At 42.8% G+C, this 25,308-nt stretch overlaps 1 protein-coding gene across 1 annotated transcript; it reads right to left on the bottom strand.

Moving 5' to 3' along the window:
* LOC137626828 (mucin-5AC-like) lies at positions 1-17,005 on the bottom strand. Its single transcript, XM_068357817.1, has 15 exons — positions 16,975-17,005; positions 15,912-16,086; positions 13,288-13,498; positions 12,398-12,588; positions 12,234-12,348; positions 11,865-12,009; positions 7,936-8,049; positions 7,030-7,736; positions 6,695-6,839; positions 5,978-6,333; positions 5,692-5,836; positions 5,215-5,329; positions 4,022-4,182; positions 1,757-1,997; positions 1-358 (listed from the first exon to the last, which is right to left on the bottom strand). Exons 1-15 carry the CDS (start codon positions 17,003-17,005, stop codon positions 1-3), a joined length of 3,210 nt encoding a protein of 1,069 aa, XP_068213918.1.
* Positions 17,006-25,308: the final 8,303 nt, after the last annotated feature.

Below are 25,308 nucleotides of genomic sequence, written 5' to 3'. Positions count from 1 at the left end.
CTATTCTGAGGCTTTTGTGGTTAGTAGGATCCTCTCCCTCTCTGACGACACAAATGCAGTAGTAGACATGTTGTTGGCGTCCAGGCACCTGACATGCAGTGTCCCACACTTCATCATCCACATGATCTCCAGGTACCGGTGAGAGTTGGACGTCAGTAAATAGTGACCAAAAACAGAGGACACTTTAGCCTTTGGAAAGAAAAGTTCCTTCAGTTCCAGAGTGGAAAAAAGTGGCACCTTGTTGAGAGCTCTTCTGGAAGCCTCTTGCCCAGTGTCGGAGCGTCTTCCAACGTCGATTTCGAACGTCCAAGGAGACGTCAGTGGCATAGAAGCTGGTTTGAGGGATATCCGTGCAAACCTAGCAGTTTGTTGGGTCCCAGATTACAACAAATCTCTTAGAAACATAGCAATTAGCGTGTTTCGTGCAGGTCTTGTGGTCAGAGTGTAACTTGACCTAACTGGTACAGGTGACAGTTGAACCTTCCATGTCATCAGTGACCTATAAAGGTAAGATATTGCAATGAGTACATATCGTTGAAAATCATATCATCTTAAAATTAGTTAAGAAAAAAAAGTCCTAACACTAATAAACCTACCACAAAAGAATGGCTACATTTAAAATATAATTAGAACACATGACAAACAGCTCAGAAATTTGTAGCAATTTATGAAGCAAAACATAATGACGGTGTGGTAGGCATATAGAGGAAAGAATCACATCAAAGGAACACCAGAACCTCCCGAGTAGGTGTATCAGAACAGCCTAAGAAGGGAAGTTCACTCATCATAATGCCTAGATGAGCAACAGCTGCCCCCTAGGCAGAAGCAGCTGAGAGGCTGCCAATAATTTTATTAGCCAGTAAAAGACTGACCTGTAAGTACCCAAGGCATGTCAACACAAGGCGGCAGACAAATTGTAAAGTCAGAAGGGGGAGAGTGATCAATCCCAGAGGGAAGGGTCCAACCTCAGGGGAAGTACAGGAATGAAAGGCAGTTGATAAGTGAACCTGCCAAGACCTGATCATTATCATAAAATTATGAAAAGTGAGGGTGCAGCCTGTAAGATAATGAGAGCCGTACAGGACAGCGAGGATGCTAAGAATTATAGATTCAAAGGATGTCCAGACCACCAGGCATGATCCAATTGACCAACTCCATAGGAAAATGGTCCTCAGATGTGTGAAAGGAACGAGTAGATAACTAGTCTAAGACTGCAGCTGAGACGGCAGAAGGGATGACCCATAGCCAATGCAAAGCTAGTGCTAGAAGGACTCAAGTTGACAACACAGGAAGAAGAGATAGGAGGCTGCACCTCTGTCTAGATAGGCTAACCCAGCAAGAGAGTCAACAACCGATAACAAGAAGTATATAGCACAGGAAGAGAAGCTACAGACATAGCACTGGCTCTGCTAAGGTGGCAGAGGAGGACCACAAGGGGTACCTACTCTACACCTGGAAAGGGTGAGGCCATAGGGAGAACTCTATAGGCAAGCCTAGCCTACCTAGCAAGTGAGGGAAAGCTCAAAAGCTAGGGTGAGATGACTAGATAAGGGGAACATAGTTGCAGTACAGTCATGTTATGGCCTAACATGGAAGGGAAGAAACAGAGAAACAACCAAGGGTGGTCTCTAAGGCGTCAGAGAGATTTATAACTAAGGGAGGAGAAAATCACACCTAGCTAGGCATCTCAGTCTCGGTCTCGGTCTCGGTCTCTGTCTTCGTCTCCATCTCCGTCTCCATCTCCGTCTCCGTCTACGTCTCCGTCTCCGTCTGGTTCTCTGTTTCCGTCTCCGTCTCTTTCTCACTACCACTCTCCGTGTCCCTGTCCATCTGCATCTCTGCCAGCCAGGGAAGATAGCATACAAGTAGGCACTCTATAACAGGTAAAAGGAACCGGAAAGAAGGGGTTGGAGATGGGATACTCAGAAAATGGTGAGGCGGCACGACAGGAAGGCCAAGAGCAACATTAGAACAGCAATAGTGTTCCAAATGGGATGCTGTGATAGGGCACAGAACACAAGTACTCACAATCAGGTATAGCCTACCAAAGACTAAGAGAGAAGCCAAATGATGGTTAAGAAGACAGAAGAACGTCTACTGGTAAGCATCAGAACAGGGGGTAAGGCATTCCAATGGGTAAACATAAGTAAATACTGGGGGAAGGATTCCATGACCTGTGCCGCCTCGCCAAACATAAAGGATAATTGGAAAGTGGAAAGTCATCCTTGGGCAACTGAGAATACTATCCAAATCCCTGAAGGACCTTCAAGACCGCAGCTGCCCGCCGTGGAAAATCAACAGCATGGGTGGATAGGGCAGTCATACCCAACCAGTAGAGTTTGGTGAAAGAAGGTTATGGTGCATAGGGAAAATTTTATCAGGCATGGATGCCAGTTAGGGTAGTCTAGCCTTAGTCAATGCTGATAAAAAAAAAAAGCACAAGAAACACCAAGAAAGAATGGGCGCATACCATAAACATACCACAATTTAGAAAAAAAAATATTCCTACAGTAATATGACTGAATGACTAATCGTTTCTGAGCCATTTGGAACATGATGTAATGCCAGCCTTAGGACAATACAAGCAGACAATTCAATAAAAATACCGGGTGGAGACGTGAATTTCTCAAACACATGAAATAGGGGTTACTCAGCTTAGTTAATGCGGAAAAGGTTGAATCATCCATGATCGGAAATAACTTAACAAGCTAAGAAAAACTAGCAGAAACTCTCAAAGTGACCGAAAGATATTGTTCGGCAAAAAGGGACGGGTTCAAAAGGAAATGTGTTAGTTGTAGCGTATTGAGATTGCATGTTGTAACGTCTCTCCTGTACCTGTACCTCAATTTTCCTTCTAGACAAGGTTAACTCTATTCAGGGAAGGATAACCATGGCTTCTTATCCACACATTCCTGATTTATGCATGATATCTTTCGGGATATCTGCTCAGTAGGTTGGATCTCCTTTAATACCTCTAAGGTAAATCTCTCTGGTATATCACTCGCAGAAATATCCCAAGTAGAAGCTGCCAATGAGGAACTTCCATCTGGACAACAATGCTCGACCCCAAAATGTCTATTCACTAGCAGCGGGGTAAGCAATGCAATGTGTTGTTATTGTAGCCCTGCTTTCAGAACAAATTTTCATTCAGTATTCGTTGAAATTTCTAGATAACATAAAACTTGTAGTATTATTTCAAGATTCTCTTGAAAAAAAAAAAAAAAAAACAGGTAGCCTGGAAAGCTATCAGCCATTTTATTTAACAATTACTGTGAATTGATTGCTATCAATCACATGAATAAAATAGAAGGATTTCATTTCCATACTTGAATTAATTTTGTATCTTGTTTAGTCGTGAGGTGTCTCCAATGACTGACCAATCAGCAATCACTAATTGCCCATAATGACTGCATCGGTCACATTCATAATCAACTGGGTCGAGTTGTGTCTCTCAAAGTACAGCCATTAAGCGATTAAAGAATTTCGACTCATGTGACGACATTTTCGCCTTTTTGGGGGCCTTTGGAAAATTACTGAATGAAATAGTATTTACTGATCACATATAAAAAATTCACGAAATTCAAAATGCGAAGCATAAAAGGAACTAAATGTTTAATGAAAGGAGAAAGAGTAGTCCTACTCTGGTGAGAGGGGTTGAGCTTAGGAAAGGGAGAGGAAGTAATTTTACTCTGGTGATAGGTGTTGTACTTAGGAAAGGGAGAAGAAGTACTCCTACTCTGGTATGAGAGGTTGTGTTTAGGAAAGGGAGAGGGAGTTTTCCTACTCTGGTGAGAGGGGTTGTGCCTAGTAAAGGTAGAGAGAGTAGTCATACTCCGGTGAGAGGGGTTATACTTAGGAAAAGGAGGAGGAGTAGCCCTACTCTGGTGAGAGGGGTTGTGCTTAAGAAAAGGGAGAGGGAGTAGTCAAATTCTGGTGAGAGGGGTTGTTCTCAGTGTGAGAGGTGGTAGTTACAATCTGGTGGAGGGAATGTGTTTAGGGAAGGGAGAGGAAGTACTCCTACTCTGGTGAGAGGGGTTGTGCTTAGGAAAAGGAGAGGGAGAAGTTATACTTTGGTAAGAGGGGTTGTGCTTAGGAAAGGGAGAGGGAGTAGTTCTACTCTGGTGAAGGGTTGAGCCTAGGAAATGGAGAGGGAGTAGTCCTACTCTGGTGAGAAGGGTTGTGCTTAGAAAAGGGAGAGGGACTAGTCATACTCTGATGAGAGGGGTTGTGCTTAGGAAAGGAAGACTGAGTAGTCATACTCTGGTGAGAGGGTTTGTACATAGGAAAGGGAGAGAGAGTAGTCCTACTCAGGTGAGATGGGTTGTGACTAAGAAAGGGAGAGGGAGTAGATCTACCATGGTGAGATAAGTTGTGATTAGGGAAGAGAGAGGGAGTAGTCCTTCTCTGGTGAGATAGTTTGTACTTAGGAAAGGGGAAGGGAGTAGTCCTACTAAGGTGAGAGGGTTTGTAATTAGGAAAGGGAGAGGGAGTAGTCCTACCCTGGTAGGAGGGGTTGTACTTAGGAAAGGGAGAGGGAGTATTTCTCCTCTGGTGAGAGGGGTTGTACTTAGGAAAGGGAGAGGGAGTATTTCTCCTCTGGTGAGAGGGGTTGTGCAGAGGAGAAGGAGAGGGAGTAGTTCTACTCTGGTGAGAGGGGTTGTGCTTAGGAAAGAGAGAGGGAGTAGTCCTACTCAGGAGGGAGGGGTTGTTCCTAGGAAAGGGAGACTGAGTAGTCCTACTCTGGTGAGAGGGGTTTACTTAGGAAAGGGAGAGAGAGTAGTCCTACTCAGGTGAGATGGGTTGTGACTAAGAAAGGGAGAGGGAGTAGATCTACCATGGTGAGATAAGTTGTGATTAGGGAAGAGAGAGGGAGTAGTCCTTCTCTGGTGAGATAGTTTGTACTTAGGAAAGGGGGAGGGAGTAGTCCTACTAAGGTGGAGGGTTTGTAATTAGAAAAGGGAGAGGGAGTAGTCCTACTCTGGTGAGAGGGGTTGTACTTAGGAAAGGGAGAGGGAGTATTTCTACTCTGGTGAGAGGGGTTGTACTTAGGAAAGGGAGAGGGAGTATTTCTCCTCTGGTGAGAGGGGTTGTGCAGAGGAGGAGAGGGAGTAGTTCTACTCTGGTGAGAGGGATTGTGCTTAGGAAAGAGAGAGGGAGTAGTCCTACTCAGGAGTGAGTGGTTGTTCCTAGGAAAGGGAGAGGGAGTAGTTTTACTTGGGTGAGAGGTGTTGTGCCCAGGAAAGGGAGAGGGAGTAGTCCTTCTCTGGTGACATGGGTTGTACTTTGGAAAGGGAGAAGGAGTAATCCCAATCTGGTGAGATGGGTTGTGCTTAGGAAAAGGAGAGGGAGTAGTCTTACTCTGGTGAGCTGGTTTCTGCTTAGGAAAGGGAGAGGGAGTGGTCCTACTCATGTGGGAGTGATTGTTCCTAGGAAAGGGAGAGGGAGTAATTCTACTCTGGTGAGAGGTGCTGTTCCTAGGAAAGGGAGAGGGAGTAGTTCTCCTCGGTGAGAGGTGTTGTGCCCGGGAGAGGGAGAGAGAGAAGTCCTTCTCTGGTGAGATGGGTTGTACTCAAGAAAGGGAGAAGGAGTAGTCCTACTCGGGTGATAAGGGTTGTACTTTGGAAAGAGAGGGAGCAATCCCAATCTGGTGAGAGGGGTTATGCTTAGGAAAGTGAGAAGGTGTAGTCTTACTCTGGTCAGACGGTTTCTGCTTAGGGAAGGGAGAGGGACTAGTTTTACTCAGGTGAGAGAGGTTGTCCCCCGGAATGGGAGAGGGACTAGTCCTACTCTGGTGAGAGGTGTTGTACTTAGGAAAGGGAGAGCGAGTAGTTCTACTCTGGTAAGAGGGTTGTGTTTAGGAAAGGGAGAGGTAGTAGTTCTACTCTGGTGAGAGGGTTGTGCCTCGCGGAGGGAGAGGTAGTAGTCGTACTCAGGTGAGAGGGGTTGTACTTAAGAAAGGGAGAGAGAGTAGTCCTACTCTGGCGAGAAGGGTTGTGCTCTGAAAGGGAGAGGGAGTAGTCATACGCTCTTGAGAGTGGTTGTACTTAAGAAAGGGAGATGCAGTAATCCCAATCTGGTGAGAGGGGTTGTGCTTAGGAAAAGGAGAGGGAGTAGTCTTACTCTGGTGATAGAGTTTTTGCTTATGGAATGGAGATGGAGTAGTTCTACTCTGGTGAGAGGTGTTGTTCCTGGGAAGGGGGAAAGAGAGAGTAGTTCTACTCTGGTGAGAGGGGTTGTGCTTAAGAAAGGGAGAGGGAGTAGTCATTCTCTGGTGAGAGGTGTTGAGCTCAGGACAGGGATATTGAGTTGTTCTATTCAGGTGAGGGGTTGTGTCTTGGAGAGGGAGAGGGAGTATCCATATTCTGGTGAGAGGGGTTGTACTCAAGAAAGGAAGAAGGAGTAGTCCTACTCCGGTGATAATGGTTGTTCTTTGGAAACTTAGAGGGAGTAATCCCAATCTGGTGAGAGGGGTTGTGCTGAGGAAAAGGAGAGAGAGTAGTCTAACTCTGGTGAGACGGTGTCTGCTTAAGGAAGAGAGAGGGAGTAGTTTTACTCTAGTGAGAGGGGTTTTGCCCGGGAAAGGGAGAGGGAGTAGTCCTACTCTGGTAAGAGGGGTTCAGCTTATGACATGGAGGAGTAGTCCTATTCTGTTAAGAAGGGTTGTGCTTAAAAAAGGGAGAGGGAGTAGCCCTACACTGGTGAGAGGGGTTTTGCCTGGGATAGGGAGAGGGAGTACTCCTAATGTGGTGAGAGGGATTGTGCCTAGTAAAGGGAGTGGGAGTAGTCCTACTCTGGTGGGAGGGATTGTACTTAGGAAATGGAGAGGGATAAGTTCCACTCTGGTGAGAGGGGTTGTGCTTCACAAATAGGAGAGGGAGTAGTTCTACTCTGGTGAAGGGTTGAGTCTATGATATGGAAAGTGAGTAGTCCTACTCGGATGTGATGGGTTGTACTCAGGGAAGGGTGAGGGAGTAGTCCTACTCCGGTAGGAGTGGTTTTGCATAAGAAAGGAAGAGTGCCTAGTCATACTCTAGTGAGAGGGGTTGTATATAGGAAACGGAGAGGGAGTAGTTCTACTCTGGTGAGAGGGGTTGTGCTTAGGAGAAGGAGAAGGAGTAGTCCTACTCTGGTGAGAGGGGTTGTACTAAGGAAAGGGAGAGGGAGTAGTCTTACTCCGATGAGATGGGTTATAACTAGGAAAGGGTGAGGGAGTAGTTTTACTGTGATGAAAGGGGATGTGCCTAGGAAAGGGAGAGGGAGTAGTCCTACTCTGTAGAAAGGTGCTATGCTTAGAAGATGGAGAGGGAATAATCCTACTCTGGTGAAATGGGTTGAACTTAGGAAAGGGAGAGGGAGTAGTTCTTTTCTGGTGAGATAAGTTGTAATTAGGAAAGGGAGAGGGAGTAGTTCTACTTTGGTGAGAGGGGTTGTGTTTGTAGATGAAGAGGGAGTAGTCCTACTCTGGTGAGAGGGGTTGTACTTAGGAAAGGGAGAGGGAGTAGACCTACTCCTGTGAAAAGAGTTGTGCATAAGAGAAGGAGAGGGAGTAGTTCTACTCTGGTGAGAGGGGTTGTGCTTAGGATTAGTTCTTCCTAGGAAAGGGAGAGGGAGTAGTTCTACTCTGGGGAGATGCTTGTGCCTCGCAGAGGGAGAGGTAGTAGTCATACGCAGGTGAGAGGGGTTGTACTTAGGAAAGGGAGAGAGAGTATTGCTACTCTGGCGAGCAGGGTTGTGCTCTGAAATGGAGAGGGAGTAGTCTTACGCTCTTGAGAGTGGTTGTACTTGAGAAAGGGAGAAGAAGTAATCCCAATCTGGTGAGAGGGGTTGTGCTTAGGAAAAGGAGAGGGAGTAGATTCTGCTTTTGGAAGGGAGATCGAGTAGTTCTACTCTGGTGAGAAGTGTTGTTCCTGGGAAAGGGAGAGAGAGGAGTCCTACTCTGATGAGAGGGGTTGTGCTTAAGAAAGGGAGAGGGAGTAGTCCTTCTCTGGTGAGATGTGTTGAGCTTAAGACAGGGAGAGGGAGTTGTTCTACTCTGGTGAGGGGTTGCGTCTAGGAGGGGGAGAGGGAGTTTTACCAACCGTGTTTCACACAATTGTACATAATTCCTTTTGTATATATTATGCTTGTATCTTCGCTCCTCCCTCGCACTAAAACGAACATGAAAATTTATGTCTGGTTTTTCCTCTGTAATATTGTCTGTCTTGTGAACTTGTTAGGTCCTGTTGCCTTGAGGTTTTGTATATGAGGAGAGTGTTCTACAATAATATAACTCAGTCGATTGCTTCCTGCCTTTGAGTTCACAACCCTCTTTAGGCTCCGTCACATTGGTGACCCCGGAAGTCGACTCGCTCCCACTGCCTTCCACCCCAACCTCTCTCGCCCCTCCATCGTTAGTACTATGGCGGACTCTACTACAGCAGTTGGCGCTGCGGCCGCCCCGTTGAAACTTTCACTGTTCGCCAGGGGAGAAGCATTTGCTTGGTTTCAACGCGCAGAAGTCCAGTTTCGCATCAACGGCGTGACTCGCTCAACCACCAAAGCAGATTATGTTCTCGTGGCGATACCCGAGGACACCTTCCCGGAAATATCCGACGGGCTTTGTGAACAAAAAGACACGCCAATAGCGTATGACGCCCTCAAAACATACCTTTTGCAGCAGTACTCGCTGTCGCCAGCCGCCCATGTAGCAAAGCTTTTTCAGCTCTCGCAACAACTGTTGGGGGACCAAAGGGCTTCGCTTGCCCTCAGGGAAATGACCAGTATCGCTCGCCTTCAACCTTCCGCAGACGGCTCTCCTCGTGAGGTGAACCTACTTCGTTCCCTTTGGATACGCCGTTTACCCGGACCTATACGCGCTGCCATACCCGATGTCGATAGTTTACCCATAAAGGACTTGATGACCAAAGCCGACGCCCTTATGGACAGCCACTTCAAGACCTCCATCAACGCCTCCACCTCTGACAAAGAGGAAGCATATTCAACGTCAACTGAAGCTGACATGAATTCCGTAGGACATACACGCCCACACCGTGACGTGCCGAAACAGAGACAAAGCTGCCCACCACCCACCAATCGCTCGCGCCCCAACAAACGACTTTTACAGCCACTTACTACCTCACATCGGCCGCAGTTTTGCTACTACCACTTTAGATTCAGGGCAACTGCGAAGAAATGTGCCGAGTATTGTCAGTGGCCAAAAAACGTGTATGTAGGCCATCGCTCGTGGCGGTGGCCTCCCGTGTTTCTAATCTTTTCTTTTTACAAGATGCTGGAACGGGCGTGCAATTTTTGGTAGACACGGGTGCTTGTCGTTCTCTTTTGCCAAGGAAACTCTTCAAGACACGACGTAGTCTGTCTACATCTGCCGACGTCCGCTTGGTAGCTGCCAACGGATCTGCAATACCCACCGACGGTTACGAGAACCTCACATTATCGTTCGGAAACGGTAAGTTTCTCGTTGCTGACGTCACTATGCCAATCCTCAATGCGGATTTCCTATCTCATTTCCACCTTCTGGTCGATGTCGCCCACCGACGATTGGTCAACGCAGACTCGTACTTGTCGACACCTCTTCAACCCGCCCCCTCTAACCTCGCTCTCCTTATTAGCCCACCCACGGATGCGTACGCCCACCTCCTCACATCGTACCCGGAAGTTTTCCGTCCAGAACTTCGCCAAACGCCCACGGTTCCTGCCAAGCACGGTATTTATCACCATATCAAGACGACGGGACCCCAGTCTTCGCAAAATTCAGACGTCTGTCACCGGAACGATTGGCAGCCGCCATACAGACGTTCGCCGAAATGGAGGAAATGGGCCTTTGCCAAAAGGCCTCCAGCCCATGGTCGTCAACCTTACACATCGTTCTGAAGAAAGACGGCTCCCTACGTCCGTGCGGGGATTACAGGCGCCTGAACATGCAAACAGAACCGGATCACTACCCCCTCCCAAACATTGCCGACGTGACCTCCTACCTGCACAAAGCAAAGGTTTTCTCTACGCTCGATCTCCTGAAGGGGTATTATCAGGTGCCAATGAACCCAGAAGACATCCCTAAGACTGCCATCACCACTCCGTTTGGTACATACACCTTCAATTACTTCTGTTTTGGCCTTCATAATGCTGGGGCCACGTTTCAACGTCTCATGGATGGCATCTTAGGGGACCTCCATTTCTGTGTATGTTATGTGGACGACATACTTGTGTTCTCCTCCTCAAAAGAGGAACACCTCCGTCACCTGCGCATCGTGCTCGACCGCCTGCAACAAAACGGCCTTGTAGTCCGGTACGACAAGTGTACCTTTGGCGCCAACGAAGTATCGTTCTTAGGGCACCGCATCACTCCTGAAGGTGTCCACCACCTCCCTGAGAAGGTAGCAGCCGTTCAGAACTTCCCCGTGCCCTCGACCGTCAAAGCTCTGCAGGAATTCTTAGGCATGATCAACTATTATCACCGTTTTCTGCCAGCCATTGCCGCCACTCTTGCTCCCCTCTACGCCTCCCTCAAGGGCAAGCCGAAGGGTCCCCTTCAAGAAGCAGCCTTCTACAATGCAAAGAAGGCCCTATCAACTGCTGCGGCTCTCACTTTTCCTATCCCACACGCCCCTCTCCTTCTCTCCACCGATGCCAGCGACGTCGCTATTGGTGCCGTACTCGAGCAGGTGGTCAAAGGCTCGCCCCGCCCATTGGCCTTCTTCAGCAGAAAACTGTCCAAGGCTGAATTGGGTTATTCTACCTTCGATCGAGAATTGCTGGCGGTGCACTTGGCTGTCCGTCACTTTCGCCATTTCTTAGAAGGTACGCCCTTCGTCATTCGCACAGACCACATGCTTCTGGTGCACGCCTTCACTCGACAGTCTGACGCCTGGTCCGCCCGTCAACGCCGACATCTCTCCGCCGTGGCTGAATACAATTGCACCCTCCAATACGTCCCTGGGAATATGAATCCCGTTGCCGATGCCCTGTCAAGAAACACGTTGGCTGCCGTTCAACTGGGATTGGATTACAATGCCCTGGTTGAAGCCCAACGACAGGATCCAGAGTATCAAGCTTGTAGGACATCCTGCACATCCCTCCGTTGGGAAGACTTTCCCCTCGAAGACTCCAACACCACCCTCCTCTGTGACATCAGTACTGGTAGACCGCGACCTTGGATTCCTGCTCCCATGCGCCGACAGGTGTTTGATTTCATTCACGGCCTTTTCACATCCCTCGTGCCGTTCTACTGCACAGCTGCTGAAGGCAAAGTTCATTTGGCACGGCATTTCTAAGGATGCTAAGGATTGGGTCCGTGCCTGTACTTCTTGCCAAACTTCCAAAGTACATCGACACACGGATTCAGGAGTGGGCACCTTTCCTCAACCTCAGCGACGTTTCGCACACATTCACGTCGACGTTGTAGGCCCCCTACCCACATCACAAGGACATCGTTACCTGTTTACCGTCATCGACCGCTCCACTCGTTGGCCTGAAGCCATTCCCATGGAAACTGCAACGTCCGCCTCATGTACATCTACCTTACTCTCTGGATGGATTTCAAGATTCGGTATCCCTGAGCATATTACTTCTGACAGGGGAACCACTTTCACCTCTCAATTGTGGACGTCATTAGCGAATCTCCTGGGCATCACCCTACATCAGACAACGGCCTACAACCCCGCTGCCAATGGAATGGTTGAACGTTTTCATCGCACCCTCAAAGCAGCTTTGATGTCCTGCTGCAAGGATTGCAACTGGTTTACTCAGCTTCCCTGGGTCCTCCTTGGACTAAGGACCACTCCTAAAGACGCCCTCGACTTCTCAGCAGCTGAAATGGTGTATGGCGACCCGTTGGTCGTCCCTGCAGAATTTTTTCCTTCTACAACCTCCTCCGACGATCTCCAGCGCATAGGTCACGCCGTGGACAAATTTACTCCGGTGAGATCGGTTATGACTAGGAAAAGGAGAGGTAGTAGTTGTACTGTGGTGAGAGGGGTTGTGCTTAGGAAAGGGAGAGGGAGTAGTCCTACTCTGGTGAAAGTGATCATGCTTAGAAAAGGGAGAAGGAGTAGTCCTACTCTGGTTAGGGATGGATGGGGAGGTAGTCCTACTCTGGTGAAAGGGGTTGTGCATAGGAGAGGAAGAGGGAGTACTTCTACTCTGGTGATAGGTGGTGTACATAGGAAAGGGAAAGGGAATAGTCCTACTCTGGTGAGATGGGTTGTGTTTGAGAAAGGGAGAGGGAGTAATCTTACTCTGGTGAGAGGGTTTCTGCTCAGGAAAGGGAGAGAGTGTATTCCTACTCTGGTGAGAGGAGTTTTGTTCACGAAAGCGAGAGGGAGTAGTCCTACTCTGGTGAGAGGGTTTGTGCTGAGGAAAGGGAAAGGGAGTAATCCTACTGTGTTGAGAGTGGTTTTACCTAGGAAAGGGAGAAGGAGTAGTCCTACTCTGGTGATATGGGTTGTGCTTAGGACAGGGAGAGGGAGTAGTCCTACTCTGGCGAGAGGAGTATTGATTGGGAAAGTGAGAGGGAGTAGTCATACTCTGTTGAGAGGTGATGTACTTAGGAGAGGGAGAGGAAGTAGTTACACTCTGGTGAGTAGGCTTGTGCTTGGGGAAGGGAGAGGAGTTAGACATACTCTAGTGAGAGGGGTTCTACTTAGGAAAGGGAGAGAAAGTAGTTGTACTCTGGTGAGGTGTTTGTGCTAGGAAAGGGAGAGGAAGTAGTCCTACTCTGGTGAGATGGGTTGTGTTCAAGAAAGGGAGAGGGAGTAGTCCTACCCTGGTTAGAGGGGTTGTGCTTAAGAAAAGGAGAGGGAGAAATCCTACTCTGGTGAGAGGGTTTGTGCTTAGGAAAGGGAGAGAGAGTAGTCCTACCCTCTAGACAAGGGTTGTGCGTAGGAAAGCAAGAGGGAGTATTTCTACTCTGGTGATAAGGGTTGTACTTAGGAAAGGGAGAGGAAGTAATCCTACTCTGTTGAGAGGGGTTTTGCCTAAGAAAGGGAGAGGGAGTAGTCCTATTTTGGTGAGATGGGTTGTGCTTAGGAAAGGGAGAGAAGGTAGTCATACTCTGTAGAGAAGTTTTGCACCTAGGAAAAGGAGAGGGAGTAGTCCTACTCTGGTGAGAGGGGTTGCAGTTAGGAAAGGGAGAGGGAGTAGTGCTACTCATAAGAGAGGGGTTGTACTTAGGAAAGGGAGAGGCAGTCGTCCTGCTCCGGTGAGAGGGAAGGTGCTTTGGAAAAGAAGAGGGATTAATCCTACTCTGGTGAGAGGGGCTGTACATGAAAACAGGAGAGGGAGTATTCTTACTCTGATGAGAGGGGCTGTACTTGGGAAAGCGAGAGGGACTAGTCCTACTCTGGTGAGAGGGGTTGTGCCTAGGAGAGGGAGAGCAAGTAGTCTTACTCTTGTGAGAGTGGTTGTACTTAGGAAAGGGAGAGGAAGTATTCCTGCTCTGATGAAAGGGGTTTTGCTTAGGAAAGGGAGAGGGAGTAGTCCTACTCTGGTGAGAATGGCTGTGCTAAGGAAAGGGAGAGGGAGTAGTTCTACTCTGGTGAAAGGGGTTGTGCTTAGAAAAGGGAGAGGGAGTAGTTCTACTCTGGTTAGAGGGGTTTTACCTAGGAGAGGGAGAGGGAGTAGTCCTACTCTGATGAGAGTGGTTGCACTTAGGAAAGGGAGAGGAGTTGTCCTACTCTATTGAGATGGGTTGTGCTTAGGAAAGGGAGAGAAGTAGTCCTACTCTGGTGAGAGGGGTTTTGCCTGGGAAAGGGAGAGGGAGTATTCATACTCTGGGGAGAGCGTGTTCCAGACAGACAAAATTTAATTTAAAATGTAAGTTCAATTCAATCTCAGAAAACGGGATAAGTCAGAGGCGAATCTGATCTTTCAAACTCACATATATTTCGATGAAAATTTTTCAACTTCATTCATGAGCACTTCGAAATTTTTCTAAGTTCAAAAATTCTGAATAGCGTTCTTAAAACATTATTTATTTGTTAAAATGCTTCAAATAAATGTTTACAAGTGCTCTCATAATCAATGAGTTTACATCATAATTTCTGGGCGAGACTACTGCTAGGAGACTACTATCGTTTCCAGAGGCCGTGTAATAGTGTTTTTCCCAAATATCCAACAAACCGGCTTATGAATTTCCATGAAACTACTGCAATGAATGTTTCAAACATAAGCCTAATTTTTGGTGGTACAATGAATTGATAGATGTGCTTAATTAACCCGTTTACTCTTAGAAAAAGGAGGAACTTCTTCCCTTCCTTCAGAGTGTTTCGAAAAAGTGTTACTTAATCACTTAACTGTGACGCAGAGGTTCCCCCAACCCTCCTTTAGTGTTTACACCTATGGCTATCCTAGTACTCTCTCCCCCCCCCTTCCTTCTTGCCTTCTTTCCTTCATTCCCATTGTTATTAGCCTACTGAGTAAATCCCTGTTAGGAAAGACTGTGTACTGCACATATAAAATGAGCCGGAAGAGCAATAAAATGTTTTATGGTGGTAGATAATGATTAGATGGTTAACACAAATTATCAAACATAATAGATGAGGTTTAAAACAGGGGTGTGGAATCGCACTGAGAGATATTCTACTCGGACTCCTACAAATTTTAGATTGGCGACTAAAAAATGAAATAAAATAAAAAGATAAATAAAAACATTAGTAGAATTAGAAAACAACTTTTTTCCTCAAGAGTGATGATGAGTAAAATGCATGTGTGCATTTCTTGTTTTTTTTTTTTTACATCCCTCATAAATCTATGGTTTCCAGCAATTGGTGATAACATTATTTTGGAAAAGCAAAGCTAATGAATACTTTGATACGAGTATATCAGCTTGGCATGTAGACAATGTCAATGGAATTCTCAAAGTAAGGTTGATTGGTTCATTATTTGAAGTCTGGTATAATTCCAGTGACAAAGTCGCAATGATATTTGTCACATACCTTTTTAGTAACAAAAAAAGGTACTGGTACTTATAACGTAAATAAATATATAAAACCAGAGGTTGAAATATAATAAATCTTATGTATGTATGAACACACACACAAACACACACACACACACACACACACACACACACATATATATATATATATATATATATATGATTTCAAAATTTATCAAATGGCCGATGTCAATGCCCTTATATGAAACATCTTTTAGAAGTCTACCTTCTAAGGAATTCAAGCTACTCTCTCTGGTGAAATTGATATTATAAATTATATCAAACAATGCTCTCTGTCATTTTCTTCCTGGCAATTGATGTATCGAGTAACCTGTGTTGTATGGAAGAATGAGTCCTACAGCTTAACCTAAAGAAAACTATATTTCTATTGCTTTACCAACACTTGCTTGAAGTGCGAAGTGTAGGGTTAGCATGGCTTCTTTCGTCTCCTGTCATATGTCTCATTCTTGATCTTCAATGTAAGTGAGTGGGTAAGATATAAAACGTTGGTCTTGTGTTTAGTTAAAGTCTAAAGTCACGAATCACATTACCAGGTATGCTGAACTTTTACTGACAAAGAATTTCGTATTGCTTGGGGTAGGTCATATGACAATTATCTATGGAATTAAACAGGTGTTTAACAATTTGGGGGATGGGAGGTACAGGGGAAGAAACGTTATAACAACGTCACTAAGGGACGTCATCACTTTTGCGAATGTGTGTGTGACTAAGACGGGCTTTAGCCTTATTTTTTTAAGTAAAAAAGTTAATGAAGCGTAATTGGCACTTCACAGTATTTCCCAAAATTAGGTCATTGTATGAAGCGCTCACTGCTTTGATATCATGGAAATCCATCAGTTATTTTAGGCGTTATAGTAGTTTTTAAAAGTTACTTTCAATTCAACATATCACTAAAAATAATTATAAGTTCAAATCAATGGCTTACCTTGGGTGCCCTTAGCACAACGGAGAGAGTAACGTGAGATTTCTAGCCTGGCTCTCCTCGGACTGGCCTCTAGGTGTGGCAGACTCTCGAGACATGGTCCTTTGGCGTCCTGGGGTAGGTGCCATCTTTCCTAGGGGGGTCATGGTAGGAACCCGTTTTGTTACCAAGCCGATATTCTTGTCTCCTGGCTGTAGCTTTCCCACAGAATCTGTAAGAACAAAGAGGAGACAACAAACAGTCTTCGTCAACAGAAATGAGAGGGCAACAGAACTCTGTTGACAATGGAAGCTGAGGTAGCGTGTATTCCCAAGCGAAGCCAGCAGGCAGAGGTCGTTCACATAACCTCAAAAGGGGGTTTCAAACATTTGTTACGTGTGACAAATCCCCCCCTACCAAGTTACAGTTTCTCCTGGAACTGTGGTAGGCTCCAAAAAGAAAGAAGTCACAACAAAGTTTGTTTTAAACTCAGATCCCAACATGACTATTCTGCCGCAGTTCGCTTTGGGTACACATAACCGAAACTTCTCCCCCCCAAAAAACTCCAATAGCAACAAACTACAAGGTTTGAACAAAGTAAGTTCACATATCTCCTTACAGTAGTTGTGCTTTTAATCATGAAAAAAATAGGAACTCTAACCATATGAATACACAAGATATATAATGCCATTAACTGAAAATCAAGAACAATATACTCAAAAAGGTTATATACTAAAAAAGAACAAGAAATGCAGCAAAGAACTCCGAAAATCAATACATATGGGTATGTATGAGTAAATATGGGTAAATATGGATAAATATGAAGAAACAAATTACTGAAAAAGGTTATATAGGTATAAAGCAAAAAAAAAACATGGTAAGTAATTCTGAGGAAAAATTAATATTTTGACAACTAAAGGCAAGCAAAATCTAAGAAATAAAATGTCCAAATGTTACACACTAGCAACTGAAATCTGAAACAAAGACTTCCTGGAGTAGAACAAATCATACAAAAAAAAAGTAATCAACTTAGAATTCTAATCCTCAGGCTCGCCTAAGCGACAATTTTGCCTTTGCTAATCTCACATCACAGGGGAGGGGTTACATATCTTGGTCTCACCCACTGCCCTGGATTCTGTAATTAGAGACATGGTATAATAACAGATGACAAAAAATAACAGTACATAAAATCAAATCATTCCCCATGGAAAAGAAAAATATACAGATCCACAGAGACATCGTAAGCAAAAGAGAGACATACATATTAAGCACAGGATGGCTGCATATATAAATGAAAAATTATCAAAAATGTTATCAATCATAATATTCTCATATAGCTATATCACACTAGCAAAGTGTTTACAAACCAAAGTACTAGTACATAAAAACAAAAAACATCTGTGTGCACACTAAACCTACAGGTGACACCAACTAGGTCGCTACATCTTCACACCGTGCCTGAGACGTTGTTCCTGGGTAAACCTGAGGGCTCATTTGGACACACCGGAGCCCCACTCTGTGTAGGAATGTTCCATTGACCTCCGACTGCATGGAGCACCTGGCGGGAGGTCCTCCTTGGAACTTGCGGTTCTAAGGCCAAAGTTTCCCCTACCGGTAGAGGATCTGTCAGCATGACTGTCCGAACCCCCTCTGCCCTCCGCCATCGGATACAGGCAGGACCACATACTATCGGCCTACAACATATGCCCAGTCCAATCAGGACGGCAAGAAAAACACACATACTAGCTAAATAAAAGCCTACATTCAAAGTCCTATGTGATGTTTTTAAATTGACAAATTGATCATAAAAAGGGATGTGATCTAAGGACATGGTTTCTAGTCGAGTCAGGTTAAAGTGAACTAACATGCGGGACACATTCACACCTGGCAGGATGACAGAAGCATTCACTACAGAGGTGTTCCTAACTATCGCTCGTTCACTCTTCCTCTTTCTTTGGCCGGGTAGACGGTACCCGTCCCCTTGGGCAAAGCACCCATTCTGATGTGTCAAGACAGTGACCCCTGGGGTCAACACTTTAACCTCATTCCCAGAGTCACACATCATCTTGTACTTCGACTCTCGTTTCACAGACACAATCCAACGATGTCTTAAATTAACTATTTCCCTTTCAAAATCAGCCTTTACCTTGAACCTACAACTATGTACAAAACTAGGCTCTTCCAGGTATACATCAAACAAACAAACATGCGCATAGACAGGTTCACACAACACATGTGCTTTCCCTATCCTACACCTGTCTAAATTAGGCCAGGTCACAGCCCAAGTGTCCCTATTGTTCACAGCAAAATACGGCAGATCAACCAATACCCGAGTTGCGAATTCCTCTGTTTCTGTTTGTGTCCACACTGACTTTACTTCATACAAACGAAAATCTGAATCCTCATTCTTAACAGGTATCTCTACGGAAAAATAAAACTTGCCCTTTAACTCAGTAACAGTCGTGGATGACATTCGATAGAACTCTGCCAAATTATTCTCTACAGGTGGAATAAACTTTGGCACAGTTTCATGAATTTTCTTAATTATCCTTAAAAATTCCCCGGGAGGCAAGATATCTGACGTGATTTCCCCCGTGGTTGCCACTTGTTGAGTCTGGCTTGCCACGTTTCCTAGGTGTAAAGATAGCTCACTAGCTACAAAAGCTAATTGTGTAGGACTTTTTACATAAATCACATCTCTCCAGATTTGTTTTATTTCTTCCCCGAAATTATTAATCCTATTCTCCAACACTCCTAATGCCTCCTGTCCTTTAATTACTGCTATAGAAACTGTCTTCAGTTTCTCATCTACGATATTGGTATGAGATATTACTTTATTTATCATGGTGTGCGTGTTCTTTGCTTCTTTAGTCAGCTCACCTTCTAACTGATCGAGTTCCAACCGGGTAATTAGTCCAGTCCAACCTCCAATCAATTCGCCAATCCAATTAATCACACGTTTTTTTTTTCTATTCCCTTTTGAAGTCACGAAGTCTTTGAAAGTATCAAATGAGTTACTAAGGGTTCTTTTTACGTTATCAAGAATTGCTCTTAACTTGACTACAGCTACATCTTCTTTAAGGTGTTTCAATTGATCCTCTAACTTGTTAATCTGACCCAGAATCGTAACCAGTGGACTCACAACCTTCACAGGATCATAATTAATTAACAACACATGTACGTCAGACGTGAGACACAGCCTACATCTTTCATCAAAGACAACACCCTGGCGTACTCTCACTTCACTGTTCACACACACGCAAGCAGTTAGCAAACACACTGCTGCAAAAAATCGAACACTTCCCATGGCTAACTAATTAACCTAAACCTATTGCTAAATCCTGGCTAACTGACACCAAACCAAGGCTCACTGCCTTTTAAAGGGCAGTTGCTTCTCTTTCTCTCTCTCTCTCTCTCTCTCTCTCTCTCTCTCTCTCTCTCTCTCTCTCTCTCTCTCTCTCTCTCTCTCTCTCTCTCGGCAGAAAAGGGAGTTCAAGCAATGTGCTGAAACTCAGCTGATCCATCATTGAAATCCAAAACAGGGTAAATTGTTGACACATTCCGATTGCCCTTTTTTGTATTCTAATTGAATTAATTAATTAAATGTTAAATATATTCCTTATAAGGAAACAGTTTTGATTTCCCGTCTTTATTTTTCAACGATTGTTCGAGAGTATTCGAACAAAGGAAAGAAAACGGGAGTCGTTTTCAAGTTGAATCAGACTGGAAGAGTTAGTTGAGCTCAAATCGTTATACCCTGAAGACGGCCGCATTCCTTGGAACGTGTGTTCCCTCCATTAAAGAGTGAACTTTTAAGTTCGAACAGTTTTCAAGATTATTACAACGTTTTACAGTGCAGGTAAGTTGATAAATAAAGACTTACTCCTAATTTGATGCCAGTTAGAGATAAATCTAACATATTCGAACTTAAAAGTTCACTCTTTAATTTTTGGATAGAACTTTCTAGAACTACAGGATCTTCCTATCCTAATTTTAACCAGTTGTTAGATAATTATCAGAGTATTATTGCACGCCTTAGTTTAGGTCATAATGAAAGTTCTGGTGCAAAACCTAAAGTTAAACATGAAGGTAAAGAAGTTAAATATGAAGGTAAAGACCGTAATTTCCAGCAATCTAAGTTTGGTAATAGATCTTCTGCTAGTAATGACTCTAATAAAGTGCAATTTACAAGTAAACCTTTATCTTCTGGTAGATGTAAATTTTGTAAAGAAATTGGTCATAATTCTTCTAGATTTACTAGGTTTGATACTTTGCAATCTAGGAAGAATAGAGCTGAAGAACTAACTTTATGCATTAAATGCTTGAGTGATAGGCATGGGGCCTCGGAATGTCCGGGAAATGAATCATTATTACCTTATAAATGTTTTTCTTGTAATAAATCTGAACATCATGGAGCAATGTGCCCTTTTGCTAGTAAGGATCTTGGTAAAAAATTATTAAGTTGTCACTCAGGGTCTGAAATATTTGTTCCCTTCACTACCCTCAAAGTTGGTAGGGGTAGGAAATCTTTTAAATGTTGTTTTCTATTAGACACTGGAGCCCAGTTTAGTGTTATTAATAAACAAATTGTTGATAGCAGATTAGGAGATTATTGTGGTGCTCCTTTATCTATGTTAGTTTCTTCTTTTGGGTTGCCAGCTAGAGTTAGTGATGGATTTCACTTGGTAGCTGATTTAACAATGCCTTCTGGGAAAAAGACTAAATGTCTGTTTTTTGCATTGGAAAATTTTAATCTTTCCATACAAATTCCTATGTTGCCTTCTGTAGTTAAAAATATGGAATCTGCTGGTTATTCTGTATGTAATAATTACCCAGGGAGGAATTCTGAAATTGTAAATATATTAGGTATCCTAGGGAAGGATATCCTTCAGGAATTTAATCAGTTAGATTTAGACTCTGTAGAGTTGTTTAATATTAAGGTTAGATTAATTAAGTTGGCCAATGGGGTTATTCCATTTGGTAGAGTAGTCAATTGTGTTCATCTTTCACAAAGGAAGCTTTTTTATAAGAGAATTGATTCTTATGAGCCTTGTAAACCTGTAAGAAAGGTAGAGTCTTGTCCTAAAATTGATAGTAATAAATCTTGGAAAATAGACCAAGAGGTAATGGTAAGACTAAATCTGTTAGGTTTATTCCTAATAAGGAAATTAAATATGTACCTGAATGTAACAGAGAATCTAGAGTTTTTTATAATTCTTCCCTTAATTTGGAGAGTAGACAGACTTCTAAGCCTGATAAGAATAGACTTCTGGAATTTGTTCCTCCTAAGCAACTTGGAAAACAGAAGCTATTAGTGAATTTTGCATTCAATCCAGTAGGCTATAAGTTTGATCCATTGAATGATATCTTTTCTGAATCTTGTGTAGAGTATGGACTCGACAATTTCTATAATTTAGAATCGATTGGGATTAAAGATGAAAATTCCCTTCCTTATGAAGACCAACAAGTTGCTGAATTTGCTAAATCAATTTCTTTCCATGAAGGACATTATCACGTCCAGTTACCATGGAAAAAGGATTTAATTTAAAAAGTCCCAAACAATTTAAAGATTTCTTTGGCAGTTGCTGAACAGATTTATTCTAAATTAGAAGATCAGAATATATCCTCTAAATATGAGGAAGTTTTTGATAGACAGGAGGAGCTTGACATTGTTGAGCCTGTTAAAAATAGAGCCGCAGGTCAAATAATCATTCATCATCGTCCTGTCATCAGAAATGATGAAAATGTCACCACTAAAATCCGTCCTGTATTTAATTGTAGTTTAAAGATGGGAAAAGCTCCTTCATTAAATGAAGCCGCGTTCCCTGGTATTGATTTGATGAACAACTTGTTGTCTTTGGTTTTGTATTTCAGGAATAATGATTATGTAGTTGTAGCTGATATAGTCAAGGCTTTTCTCTAAGTTAGGTTATATTTAGAGACAGATCGAAATAGATTTTGTTTCGTTAGAAAGATAAATGGGAAGTTTGTTGCTTATAGATATAATACTATAATTTTTGGATTTGTAAGTTCTCCCTTTATACTGAATTATATTATTCAACATCATTTGTCTAGCTATAGAGGGAATGAAGTAGCTTCTCTGATTAGAGACAAATTTTATATGGATAACTTAGTGCTCTCTTCTAATCAGGGAGCCCAGATGCCATTTGTTATCAATTCTATTAAGAAAATTATGAATTCAGGGGGGTTGCCTTTACGGGAGTGGGGTTCTAACATTCCTGCTTTGTTGTCTACTCATGATGAAGATGAAAAGATAGCTTCTTCTGAAATGAAGATTTTAGGATATATTTATGACTCTGACCAAGATACCTTACAATTAAAGGTTAAGCAATTGAACAAGGGTGCTTCCTCAAAGCGTCAAATTTTGTCAGCTTTGCCATCTGTCTTTGATCCTATTGGAATATTTGCTCCTATAATGCTGCAGGACAAGCATATTATTCGTAAGTTGTGCCAGCAAGTTACGAACTGGGATGAAACAGCTAGTGCTGGAATTTCTAAACTATGGAGTAAATTTTGTAATTCTTACAGTGAAGTTAGTCAAACTTCCTTTTCTAGACAAACTTATAAAACTGATTATCCTGTTAAGCTGTTTTTGTTTGCCGATGCTCCTAAGGAAGCCTATGGTTGTGCTATGTTTGCTGTGCAAGGTGATCATAGTTCCCTGATATTTGCTAAAACCAAGGTTAGCCTTATTAAGGAGAAGACTCTCCCTACTTTAGAACTTTTGGCTGCTCAATTAGCTTTGAAGTGTTTTGACACCATTTTTGAAAGTAATCTATTAAATTGTGCTGAAATTGAAAGCATAACTCTTTTTATAGATAGCCAAGTAGTTCTTAGTTGGATTTTAACTAATAGGGCTCCTAAGAGAAACACATTTGTAAATAATAGGTTGAAGGAAATTTCTAGTCGGTTAGATAGGATTTTTGATAGATTTTGTAGAGTTTCATTAGCTTATATTCCTTCATCTAGCAATCAGGATGATTTACTAACTAAACCTTGTACTAGTAAGCACTTTCTTGAAAATTCCAGTCTTTGGATCAAAGGGCCTTCTTGGTTGAATTCTCCTGACGAGTGGCCTAAGGGTCTTTTGGGTTGTATTCCTGATAATATGAAGGGTGACTTGATTTCTCCTGTAATGTTCCCTAAAAAGGAACCTCTTGTAAATATTAGTAATTGTTCTAGCTTTTCTAGACTTATAAGTGTAGTTTCGAAAGTAGTTACTGTTGTACATAAGTTTAGGAAAATTGGGTTGATGCAAGAGGAAGCTTTTCCTCTTGAATGATCTTATCTGAAGAGTAGAGATTCTTCAGTTGATGTTCCACCTTTAGTTAGGCAGTTCAATTTGTTTTTGGACGTGAATGGTATAATGCGAACTAAAGGTCGGATTGATAAGAATATTACTTTAAAATTTGATATTGTCATTACTATTCTTGTGGACAAGAAGCATTATTTGACTCGGTTGTTGATTTATTATGCCCATTGTAAGTCTATGCATATGGGTTTGCAATCCACTCTTAGTTTTTTGCACATGCATGGTTTGTGGATTGTAAAGGCCAGGCAAGCAGTTTTGTCTGTCCTGAAGGATTGTATTGTATGCAAGCGTTATAATGCTAGCACAGTGAAGTACCCTTCTCCTTCTTCGCTTCCTTTTTCCAGGGTTAATTTGAGTGTGCCTTTTGCTCATACTGGTGTAGATTATACAGGCCACTTATGGTTGAAGGAGAAAAATGGAGAAAAATTTAAGGCGTACATTCTTATTTTCACTTGTTTTAATACAAGAGCTATACATTTGGAAGTTGTCCAGTCTATGTCAACTTCAGAATTTATATTGGCTTTCATTAGGTTTTCTAATAGGTTTGGTGTTCCTGTCGCTGTTTATTCTGACAATGCCAAATCCTTTTTACAGGCTGGTAATATAATTGAACAGTTACTTACTTCTTCTGAGTTTGTGGAGAGGCGCTTCAATTTCACATAAGACTATCCCCGTATACGCAGCGTGGTATGGTGCTGTTTGGGAGAGATTAATTAAAACTGTGAAGCATTGCCTTCTCAAAACACTTGGTAGATATACTCCTTCATTCTCTGAATTTGTCACTTTCCTCTCTGACATTCAGAAAATTTTAAACAATAGGCCTTTAACTTATAAATCTTGTGAGAATGAGTTAGATATAAGGAAACTAGGGATGGACATTACGAAAGCTTTAAGGAAAAGTGGGTTTCTGAATATCTATCAAGTTTAAAGGAAAAGGACAGATCTTTTTTTCAGCCTCCAAGAAAGTGGGAAAAAGGGGAAATTGCTCTCTTTAAATTGCCTACAAGATCTAGAACTTATTGGCCATTAGTTAGAATTGTTGAAACATTTAGTGACGACGAAGGGGTTGTTCGTACTGTTCGTATTGTTAAGCCTGATAAAACTGAAAGCGTAATTAATGTTAGTTTTTTAATACCTATAGAATTATATTCTGAGCTTAATGATCCTAATTTACATGTTCAAATTGAACAAGAGGACAATGTTGGTAACTTTCAGACAGATGAAATACTTGACACTGGAACAGCTTCGCCGGATGAAGTATCTACCAGGCCTATCCGCAGTACTGCTCTTGCCTCCAGAAATTTGATAAGAAACTTAGCTCGGGAGGGTAGATTGTAAATAATGTTTTTTCGTTTTGTAAGTGTTCTTTGTTGCTGAGTTAATCTGTCAAAATGGTTCTTTGTGTAACCACTTTTCTTTTTGTTGTTTGGGGAAGATGTAGAAATAGTTGATTGGAGAGTGTTATTGCATTCTCGGGAAATAGTCGAATTGACTAGTTAGGTCGTTCTTACTTTTCTGTTTTGTTTTGGTGTTCGGTCATGGACGAAAAGTAAACTGAATGATTGCCTTTTGTTAATATTAAATGTAAATGTTTAACTTTCCCCTTTTTTGTATTCTAATTGAATTAATTAATTAAATGTTAAATATATTCCTTATAAGGAAACAGTTTTGATTTTCCGTCTTTATTTTTCAACGATTGTTCGAGAGTATTCGAACAAAGGAAAGAAAACGGGAGTCGTTTTCAAGTTGAATCAGAGTGGAATAGTTAGTTGAGCTCAAATCGTTATACCCTGAAGACGGCCGCATTCCTAGGAACGTGTGTTCCCTCCATTAAAGAGTGAACTTTTAAGTTCGAACAGTTTTCAAGATTATTACAACGTTTTACAGTGCAGGTAAGTTGATAAATAAAGACTTACTCCTAATTTGATGCCAGTTAGAGAGAAATCTAACACCTGAACTCATTATCTCGTTTTCTGGCACAATCTTGATGATGGATGTGCAAACCTCATATACATTACCTTTTGCAATACTCTTCACAGTTATCTTATCATGGTTCATATGGATCACGCTGAATGGTCCAATAAAAGCTGATTCAAACTTATGCTCTTTACCCTGAAGCCG

Source organism: Palaemon carinicauda, chromosome 34, assembly GCF_036898095.1.
Source record: "Palaemon carinicauda isolate YSFRI2023 chromosome 34, ASM3689809v2, whole genome shotgun sequence".
NCBI lineage: Eukaryota > Metazoa > Arthropoda > Malacostraca > Decapoda > Palaemonidae > Palaemon > Palaemon carinicauda.
Note: the sequence above shows the minus strand (reverse complement) of the source record. Positions and strands in the feature narration are given on the sequence as shown.